At 40.3% G+C, this 11,567-nt stretch overlaps 1 protein-coding gene across 1 annotated transcript; it reads right to left on the reverse strand.

The window, feature by feature from the left end:
- Positions 1–208: 208 nt before the first annotated feature.
- Positions 209–10,851, reverse strand: Smp_016990 (hypothetical protein; the record flags this gene model as incomplete). The annotated part of the gene is made up of 4 exons (XM_018790291.1): positions 10,774–10,851; positions 2,478–2,663; positions 980–1,461; positions 209–234 (listed from the first exon to the last, which is right to left on the reverse strand). Exons 2-4 carry the CDS (start codon positions 2,582–2,584, stop codon positions 209–211), a joined length of 615 nt encoding a protein of 204 aa, XP_018655649.1. The 5' UTR covers positions 2,585–2,663; positions 10,774–10,851.
- Between the last annotated feature and the right edge of the window lie 716 nt (positions 10,852–11,567).

Consider the following 11,567-nt stretch of genomic DNA (forward strand, 5'->3'; position numbering starts at 1 on the left):
TAGTTTCATAGGATGTATGATTATATACTGTCACACTGTATTAAACAATAATCGAGGCTAAAAACTTCTATTTAGAGAGATATAATCAACAACAAATAGTCAATCAGAAAAAGGATCAGTTTAACATAGCTAAACAGTAACCGATAAACCAAACTTTGAATTAGCCAGTGAAGTGTTGGAGAGGAAATCGTACAATAAAATAATATGGTTATGCAACGTATAACTTACGAACACCTTCATGATTACCATGAAACATATGAATGAGATTCAATGAAGGTGTATCGAATTAGCTCAGGGGTTTTATAGAAAATCTTAGATTTTATTTGTTATGAATTGAAATTCACTATTTCAAGAGAACATAATTCAAATAACCAATGAGCATTAAGGAAATCATTCACTGGTTATTAGAAGACAGCACATACTATATTAGATCAGCACATGGGTATAAATGTAAGGTTGTTGATAAGCCTAGATAAGAAGGCGAGTTCACGATTTCCTAAAGTCGGTATAGCATTTTATGACATTAGTTTTATATTTTGTAGTGTAACATTATTTTAGGTCAATATGTTTGTAACAATGAAGTGTGAATTTCGTACAGTATGATAGATGTGAACTTGTGGAAGGGGGATGAGGATTAAAAACCTTGAACAGTAATAAGATACAAAGATATATTTCTGACAGCTGAATTCACGAGTCGATCTGAGATAGACCACCATTGAAAATCTGGAAGTACTGGACAAGGAAGCCCATACCAGGACGAAACCGTGGTTCAACTTAGATCGACTCGTGAATTCAACTGTTAAAATACTATAATCTCCACAAATCCTCTTACTGACAAAGATATGTGGCGAAAAATAAAATTGAACTATGCACCTAAGATTATTTCTCACAAGAGTTTTACGCTGACTTAGTGGTTATTTAGCTCGTTTGGAAAGGGTGATAAACTTATCATAGAAAGTTGTTTAGTAACATAACTCACTATTTGTATGGTTTTCGAATTCCATGCCTTGATCATCAATTTCATATTCATCATTTTCTGCGAAACCCTCGAAGTCTGAATTATCATCTTCAGGATCCGGATTTAATGCCTGACAGTCGGCTAGTGCTTTATACATGTCTTCTAGCTGTGCAGAATCTTGCGGAACTAAGCGGAGGACGGATGTAGAACCAGGGCAGTCTGGAGCGCGGTCACTATCTGAGTCTTCATTCTCTTCTTCTGAACCTCCTCCATCAACTTGCATACCATCTTGCTCGTTTTGTGGCCTCGTATCAGATAAATTATCAGTAGTGTTTGAATCCCATACACGATCTCCGTCGATCATTACTAATAAATGTGGATGAGGAAACAAATTATTGGGATGATCTCCAGTCTGGTCTACAGTATTCCTGGCAATAGCATGCAAGGTTATTTGTGAATAAGGAATAAAGAATTGTTTTGATGTGCCTTCCCATGTAAAACATCTACAAGCAAATATAAAGAAATCAATATTACTTTTGCTTTCAAGTAGTTATGAAGTCATTTTGGACTTCAAGTGGAGTTAACAGTGGAAATCAATGTATAGTTTTAGTCAATAGTAAAAATATAGCAGGATCGACAAACATTTGTGCGCCAGGTCGCATCTTTGTTATTTCTGTCTTTTTAGTCAGTTAGCTACAGCGTAGGACCAGGCACATATATGCATAGGTCCAAGTTGCCACATCTCATTAGCAAAACAAGATGAACACCAAGTTCATAGAAGCAGTTGCTTCAATGGTAGTAATATATAAAAAAGACTACATATAAGGATATAATATGGGGAGAAAGAATCAGTTCGTAGAAACAAAAGTATAAAGTAATTTTAATCTCACAGTTTAAGGGAAGACAAGTAGCGTATACACCTGCGCCAACGTGATCGGTTCTGAGCCATGTTACCCAGAGTCTCTAACAATTGGTTACGACAGTCGCGCAGACCCCAAGCAAGTATTCTGCATCTACCAACATGGCTCAGACCAGAAGCTAATGTCTTTATGGATTAACGCTACGCTTTGGTTTGACCGCCCCTAACTTTCTTCCATCCGTCTCTAACACTAGTCAGCATTGCGCGCCGTAGTAATCGGTAGTCCAGATGTATATTGTTTCTTTAGAATCCGTACACAGGGTTCAAGGGTGATTATTAGGTTGACTTTACCTAACTACTGGTAAGAACCAACATGAATTTTAGAGATTTGTCAGCAACTTATCGCTATTTTATTGTCCTTCAGATAAGTGATCTGAATGAGGGAAAGTGAAATGTAAGAGAATACACCATACATATGAAAATACAACACATGCGATTTTCCAATCACTTAGGTTAATTCATTTCACACTAGCAAAACTGATTTTTCACCAACTATTGGAGAGTAAACTTAGTATTTCAATAATTTACTATGAGTGATAAGCCTAACGGTATCACTGTATTTCATGTGGATTTTTAATACAACCTATCTCCATAACTTACTCCTCAGATATTTTTAAGGTCCCAGTGTCTATCAGAGAAGAATTCTCATAGAGTGAAATATTAGATTGTAGAAAGTGTACATCAGAATATTCGGCGTCAGCGACCATTTGTGCAAAGTCCAAGATAGAACTAAGTTAAACGAACTTGAATAAGAAACGTTTGTAACCGCTAACTAAATTGGAGTTTCTGAAAAGTTAAAATGGATAAGACAAAATAATGAAAATTCTTCAGAATTCAGGTAAAACGAAATGGAAATCTTAATTGGCCTTGTCAAAAAACTATTTCACAACGTCCACAGATAAAGAGCTATAACACATGAGTAGACAGCTATAGGACTGTTACTTATAAAATGTTATTTTTTCTTTACACGTATAGTTTTACCAATAGAAATACGATCGAGGATCTGGGTTACGTAAGAGTGCAAACTTTGAATTTCAATAGCGTGAAAATGCTGACTCCGAATCTTTTCGATATTCCTGGTACACAGTTCGAATACACTATATATTTTGAGAACTTTTTAAATAATTTCATGTCTCGCTAAAGTCTTGTTACAACTTTCTAGGTATAGAAATATAAGGGACGTTTTCCAAATGCATAATAAGCTCATTATTAATTTTTTTATTCTTTGCGTCTTGTGTTCATTAATTAGTAGCAATAATATTAAAAAAACATTACAAACATTTTATTATTTATTTTAAAAACAAGGAGGCACCAGATATAAATGCGCCGCACAAAACAAAGAGAATGGGAAGAGAAAAAGAGGGTAAGGTGCATATATACACATGAGGAGTAACACAAGAATTTTAATGATCAGTAAGTAATAGGAGGTCGTTCAAAGTGTGCACCGTCAGAAGTATGAAATGAATCAAGAGTTAGGTTTCTACAGGTTAAACAGGAGCTCCATAACTAACTTAATTACGCCTTTCGACCTCGTTGGAGTATAAGCCACCAACCACGATTCTTCATCGAAATATATCCTCCACTCACCCTTAAAGTTGTACACAATTACCATTCATTTCTTCAAAAACTGCCTCTAAACCCTGGACAAATCTCTTCCTTGTTTCATCTCTTTTCCTATCAACTTCAAAATCCCAAGTTTGGGATTACCTCGTGACGTAGTTTGATGAGTTCTGTAATGTATGTCCTATACACCTCTAGCGTCTTTTCCGAATTTCCTCTACAACCGGAGTTGACTTGTTCCGTAAGGTTCTCCTATTCGTACAGCCAAACGCTTTCTCATAATCAAGGTAGTTGATGTATAGTGACGAGTCCCATTCAATTGATTGTTCAACGATGGTCCGCAGTGCCACGAATTGGTCTGTACACGAACGATTCTCACGGAATCCAGACTGTCGATCTCGAAGCTGGACGTCTACTGAATCTTTCTTTTGATTCAACAACATTTTGCTGAAAACGTTTCCTGGTACTGATAGTAGTGTGATGGCTTTTTAGTTCTCATACTCGCTCAGATCTTTCCTTGGTATCTTGTTGAGTTATCCTTCTTTCCAGTCTGTCGGCATTTGTTTGTCCTCACAAGTCTTTCTGAGTAGAATGTGAAGCACCTTTGCAGTGACTTCTATTTCTGACTTCAGTGCTTCAGCCAGTATGTTGTCTGGTGCTGCAGTTTTCCCACTCACAATTTATCTGATACCCATACTAATTTTTTTGACTGTTGATAGAGTGACGTCTATGGAAAGATCTGTGTGTGCTGCTTTGATATCTAGTGGGTTCAGAGGAGTTGGTCTATTCAAGAGTTATTCAAAGTGTTCTTCACACCTGTTCCTCTGTTCTTGGATCCCAGTGATTGGTTTGCTTTCTTTGTCCTTGACTGGCCCATCTGGATCATTATATTTCTCTGCCTTTGTTGCATCATATGGTTGTCGCAAATTTCCTTCACTTGCAGCTTTTTTCCACTACCATTGCTAGATCTTGAAAGGCTTGGGACCTGTTGCTTAGAGCTACTTCCAATTCGTTGAGTTTATCAGTATCCCAAGGGAAGGCTGTATTGAACCTCTATTATGCTTTCTCCAATTGTCCATCGCTTCTTTAGCTTCAGTTTCACGTTGGCAACCACCAGGTGGTGATCTGAAGCTATGTCACTTAAGTGCTTCTCATGCTTCTGTGGACGGCATCAGAGCATCTCCCTGTGTGCGAAGCATTTTCTTCTTCATGACCAGAGTGCAACTGCATCTCTCCCGAACCTACCCTTTTCTATGCATCTTGTGTCTAGTGGGTTTCACTTATTCTGAGCCGCCAATTTGTATTTATTCATTTCCGCAGCTATTTGTTTAGTCCTCTCGTTCTTCCACATTTTCCGGACATTCCACATACTTATATTTATTTTTGCCCTGCTAGTTGCGGAGGACTTCGGCCTCGTGATTTCCGAAGAATCTCGGCATTCACCATGAAGCCTCATAATTCTGCAAAATGAAGACCGTTCAACTACCAGGGCAGAGATAAAATTATTTCTTTTAGTTAGCTGCATAAAACCTTATGGTTTATTGATTTTAGAATGGGTAATAGGATAAGACGTTATGTATCACAGATTAATATCCCAGTAATACTCAAATCTATAGCGAAATACACGAATCACCAAAACCTATGATATTAATTTATCACTACTCCAAGTGAACTTAAGTGGTTGAATCAAGGCGGGCTAGGAGTCCAAGATTTACTAGACTAGTATGAGCCGCGTAGAGGAACAGAAACCACCTGGTTAGGGTTCACGAGACAATCGTATCCAGTAGTTAAAGATTTTGTGTATCGTGAAAATTAGATGAGCTTGAGTAAACTAACAGGCTCATTTAGATAAATCCATAGAAACCTGAAATATGCAAAAGGACTACATCTCATGTGATACAGTGGATACTAAACTGAAATAGGAGGTTTGGGGTGCTTAAATAAGAGTAAGGGTATAATCTTAGATTTTTGTCCTATAGCGTTGACAAAACTAACGGCGCCTTATTTCCTCAACTCATTAGACATTCGATCTTCAAAAGTAAGCTACCTTAATACAGGGAAAACGACATAATTATACCACAACAAACCTGACAGTAGAGTTAAAGTGTCTGTTGCTGGAAAATTCGGCGAGACTAATTTGAGGACAAACCAATGAAATTAAGGATGACAAGTCTTAAATTTGGGCGCAAAATTCATCCATCCATACACTTGAATAGCATTTAAACATTAGAGCCGATGTAGGTTTGTGATGAAAACCTGTACTTCAATGTATTATCTTAAATTCTAACTCTAAATCCTACTCTTAATTCAGCATATTAACTTACAACTTTATTTTACCATCGTTAAGGTGAATGGTCTCAAGGTCACTTCAGAGTCTCCCGAAGTTCGTTCGTAAACTATAGTCTCACTGAAAATTCAAGGAAAGCGTAGTCAGTCAGTCAGTCAGCTACAACGTAGGACCAGGCACATATATGCATCGGTCCAAGTTGCCATACCTCGTTAGCACAACAAGATCAACACCGGATTCATAGTAGTTAATTTAGTGGTGGTGGTAGTATATAAATTATAGGTTGTATATAATGATATAGTACAGGAAGAAAGAAAGTTATGAAGCAATTTTAATCTCAAGGTTTAAGGGAAGATAAAGAGTGTATACACCTACGCCATTGTGATCGATTCCGAGCCATGTCACCTAGAGTCTCCAACCATTGGTTACGATAGTCACGCGGACCCCAACCAGGTAGTCTGCATCTGCCAACATGGCTCAAGCTAGAAGTTAGTGACTTCAAGCACTGATGCCATGTTTTGGTTTGGCCGCCCCTAACTCTCTTCCAACCATCCCCAATACTAGTCATCATAGAGCGTCGTGATAATCGGTGTTCAGGCATACGTACCACGTGGCCCAACCATCTCAGTCGATGAAGATTCATCACCTCATCAACTGATTTACCATCATTCCCTAATACCCTGCGTCTAACCTCGCTATTACTTACCCGGTTATCCCAGCAGATGCGAGCAATATTTCTAAGGCATCTGTGGTCAAATACTAGTAACCTACGAGTATCTTCTACTCTTAATGGCCATGTTTCACAGTTGTAAAGTAGAACAGAGCGAACTGCCGCGCAGTATACTCGTCCCTTAATTGATAGACGGATATCTCGTCTTCGCCATAGGTGACGTAAGTTGGCAAAAGCCAAACGAGCTTTTTGAATCCGTGCTGAGATTTCGTCAGACACCAACCCATTAGGACTGATCAGACTTCCAAGATAAGTGAAGTTGTCCACGCGTTCGACTACTTCACTCCCTATCCTTAGTTCGGGTGTTGACGCAGGCCAGTCCTGGAGTAACAATTTACATTTGGATGGGGAGAAACGCATCCCAAACATCCTGGCATTATTACTCAGTTCCAACAGAAGACTCTGCATTTTGTCAGCGTCTTCACCAAACAGGACTATGTCATCTGCGTATTCTAAGTCGCTTAGTGGTCCCCCTGGTAGGAGATCAATTCCTGAAAATTCAGTCGACGAGAGTGTTATTTCCAGCAACAGGTCTATAATGAAGTTAAACAAAAATGGGGATAGTGGACAGCCTTGACGGACACCACTTGAGGTTGTAAAATCATATGACAGTTCGCCATAAGCTCTCACTCGACTGGTAGTGTTCGAGTAAAGAGCCTTCACAAGGTTTATGTACTTCTCAGGTACACCTTTCAATGACAGACACTGCCACAGAACCTCTCGGTCTACAGAGTCAAATGCTGCTTTTAAGTCAAGAAAAACTATCATTGTCGGACGCCGATAAGCGTGTCTGTGCTCTAAAACTTGACGAATGGTGAATATGTGGTCGATACAGCCACGACCAGGTCTGAAGCCAACCTGATTTTCTCATGTTTGCAGTTCACGAGTCTTAGTTAGGCGCCCGATAATTATTGAGGCTAGTATTTTAGATGCTATGTTAGTCAGACTAATCCCTCTATGGTTATCGCAGGATGATTTTGACCCCTTTTTATACATTGTTATTTATTTATTTATTTATTTAAACACATATATATTGGTACAAAAGGGCACCAGGTACATATGCGCCACACTATTTGTGTGTGTGTGGGCTGTGATACTGCCCGGGTGCCCAAACCGAAGCAGGTGGTTTTCTTAGGGGGCCACACCCCGAGCCTTTGACCAAAAGGTCTGATCCACAAGGCAATGGAGCATCGTGAGGAGATGCAGTCCCATGGTAGCCGTTGACCAATGACAGGTTCGTCCGCCATTCGTTCCATCAGGATACTGGAGCCCATGTGCACCATTGGTTTGGAATCAGGGTTTTCCAACTCCCCTAGGTGGACCCTCCGTGTCCACCAACCCGGTTAAAGCGCCGGACATTCGCTTTTCGTCCTCTCACTTTCGTAAACAACACCCCCGCCACGAGAAGGCAGTGAGTAGGACTTCCCTGGCAGAGGCTATATATTCGCTGGCCATGTGCGAGCATTTCGAGAGGGAGAGTAGACTCTCCCCACTCTCGGCCGTACCAGGGCATTTGGGGGCTTTATACATTGGGACAATCAGTGATTGTGACCAGTCGGATGGGATTACGTCCGTCTCCCAGATTTTAGCCAGAATATTAGTCAACCTAATCGCTAAAATTGGACCACCATATTTAAAGACCTCTGGAGCCAATCCACCTGGACCAGCTGCTCTTCCTCGTTTCAGATTAGTTATAGCCTTTTGAACTTCAAGTAGGGTCGGGGGCCTACTTCAATGTTCCATTCAGGTTTTCTGGGAATAGTGGGTAGTTGTGCAGTAGCTGAAGGCCAGCTAAACTGCTCCTTAAAGTGTTCCGCCTATCGTTCTAAACGTTTGGGTTGAGAGCAGATAAGGGTTCCATCTTTTTCCAAGATCGTTTCACTTACACTTGACTTCTTAATTCCGGTTTCTTTTATTAGTCTGAATAGCTGCCTGGTGTTGCCTACAGCCGCTGCCTTTTCCATCTCTTTTGCTTTCGTTGCCCACCACTGCTCACGATCGTTCCTTAGACTTTTAGTTAACCTAGATCTAATTTCTTTACGCTCATCGTCATGTTCAGAGCCTGATGGGATGAGTTTACGCGAATCCATCAGTGAAATAGACTTAGAGGAAATCCACTGGTTTTTTGGAGCCCTATGGTTTAAATGACTAATAGATGTTACTGCTGTTTCCACAGCTGTTCGTATGTCTTTCCAAGCAGCATTTGGGTCAGTCTCGTTTACAGAACTGCCTAGATGTGAACTCAGTTGTTTCTGGAATTCGCATTTGGCTTTCTCGTCCTCCAGTTCAATCCTAATGGGTCTTCTTAGTGTACTTTTCCTGCGTCCATTGAGGCGCAGACAAATGCGCGCTCGTATTAAAGCGTGATCAGAGTCTAAACAAGTATTCCAATACGAGCGACAATCTTCTATTGAGCCTCTCCAACGATGACTGATGACAATATGGTCTATTTGAGTCCATCGTTGGTTTGGTGCAGGTGGTCGCCATGTTAGACGATGTCTCTCCTTATGCTTAAAATTAGTGCTTGCTAAAAATAAACGATTGTCTGAGCATAGTTGCAACAGACGATCACCATTATCGGTTCGTTGGGCCGGAATACTAAAACACCCACCTAAATGTCTTTCTGTTTGATTCAAGCTGCCTACCTGGGCATTAAAGTCACCCGCTGCGACTACTATGTCTGAGCGCTTAGCTTTCTGTAAAAGTCATCTTTTACTTCATCATGGCTGCAGTCAGTGGGAGCGTAGGCAGAAACGACGTGTGTCCCTATCCTTCCGAGTTCTTACGGAGCCATTTAGCCGGACAGCACACAGGCGACTGTCAACGGGGATCCATTCTAGTAGTGCCTGTTCTGCCCTTGTACTTAACGCTATGCCTACACCTGCAAGTCCGCGAGAACTAGCCAACGGGTCGCCAGATACACGGAGGGTGTATTTCGTTGGCTGTCCATTTTGGCGAGGTGAGGTCAAGTGAATGACCACACTGGGATCCTGTATGCGTGTTTCGGAGACACAGCATACATCAATGGTACGAGATTCTAGGGTTTTAGCTAAGGAGGCCTGTTGACCGATTTGGCATAGGGTACGTACGTTGAAGGCTTCAATGTGTAGTTTGAAGCGAGGTTTTAGTAGACCTGGGACAGCGTTTCGCGCACTAGAATCGTTGGCCATGATGACACTTGAGGAGGAAACCGGAAGAGGAAGTTTAGTGTTGAAAGTCAAGGTAGAAGGAATAGTAGGAATTGAAGAAGGAGATTGGTTATGAATACAGTGGTCTTGAGTGCTGTTAGAGGTGGTCTTAATGACTTGAGAGCGTGACCACAGTGCCCAAGGGACAACTGCTTCAGGTCGGTCACACACCACCTTTTTGTGGGTAGTTTTTGTGTTAGCTCCGTTCTTCAAAGGACCTTGCCGCCGGAGACGGATATCCGCGGGATAAGGCGAGGTGTACATTTTTAGGGTCGACCTTTTCTAACTCCACACCTCCTTGTGGGAAGGCAGCATCGCTGTCATGCTGGTTGTCTGAAGGAAACACCTTACTGCTGTCACACCTCTGTACAGTCAGCAGTACGACTTCGCCTTCGGACCTTGGGATTGCTGCTTTTAGTCTCACCGCTCTTCAAACGACCTGCCTGGCATGGTAGGACCTTGAGGAACGATTGTTCCAGCCAGTATAGCTCGGTTGGTTCATCACGATAGGCAAGCCCGACCACCACGTCAAGGTAGCAGCAACGGTCGAGCGTAGCTGGTGGATAAGTCTAAGATTAACGAAAACATCGGACTTGTCAGATTACTAATATGGATTCTTGGTAGACAGATTTTGTAGTTATCTATTGGTACCTTGGAACACTTGGACAACGAATCATAAATGCCTTACCTACATGAAACCTCTAAGCTTTCAACTTATGACCATAATAAGTATATTTGTGTGTACCCATACTCGAAAATCCTAGAATTATGCTACTAAAAGACTGTAATCTATTAAGGTCTGTCATACACTTATATGAGCACAAAATACCGAGTGAATAACCAAAACGTTTATACTGGAAAACTACCATAACTTATTGACTAAAGATGGATACTACTATAAAGGCACGACTTCATAAGAACCACAACCGTTCACATATTTATGGGCAAATTTTACTTAGTTCATCTGGCAGTGTTTGAGATGAAACGTGAGCATTAAGCGAGAATAAAAGGAATGATCACGGAGTAATACATTATCAACACCAATAACTTGCAACGTAAGTACAAAACAAATTAATTACAGGATTAAAGATTGACGAGACCTCAATGATAAATTTCAAATATTCGGCTTACATTGCTGCAAAGATATAGAGGTAGTGGTATGACAAACTCAGGTTGCAATTGTAAGCAAAACACGAGGCGTGGCGTAAAGTTTGTATTTAGCTCCACAAAATAAACATTTTTTCAATTTTCAAACTATTTATATCCCACGAAGGTAGGTTGGAAGATTAATTACTAGGTTTCTAAGGTGTTCGTCATTTAGAGAGACATTTTTGTGCTGGACAGACATGTCGCAATTGTTTTATCTAATTAGTTTATGTTTGACTGCTTTCGAGGCCACTGATCTTTAGTTTTGTTTAGTATGGCTAAAATGTTATTTAATGTAACGCCACAAATCACATTAGAGTGGGGCTTGGTGAAATTTCACTGGTTATAAGAGAATGGTGGGCAGGAGACTTGAGCTTACGTAAAATCTTCATTTTTATAGCTAAAATGTCATTTGAGAGTTTTACTGCGAGACCTTGACCTTAATAACGGGTTTTTCTATCAAACATTCTTTTGACGGTAACCACAATAGAATGTGGAGCTAATCCTTTGTGATGTTTTTAAAAGTGTCACATACACATACTGAAGACAGACATTGTTGTCTTATATTTTGTATCATATTGTATTGAACACTTCACTATATATGCTAGCTTTCGGACTGATTAATAACTTGGATAGAATGTGGTTATTGAGTCTATCTAACCTTCGTAATAACTGTATTCATTTCACAGGAAGTAGTCACATTCATCAACTGCTCTTTATATGTTTGTAAAGGTAACTAACCACACAATATGGGATCTGGACATATAATTACTGAGAAA

Source organism: Schistosoma mansoni, chromosome W, assembly GCF_000237925.1.
Source record: "Schistosoma mansoni strain Puerto Rico chromosome W, complete genome".
Classification (NCBI taxonomy): Eukaryota; Metazoa; Platyhelminthes; class Trematoda; order Strigeidida; family Schistosomatidae; genus Schistosoma; species Schistosoma mansoni.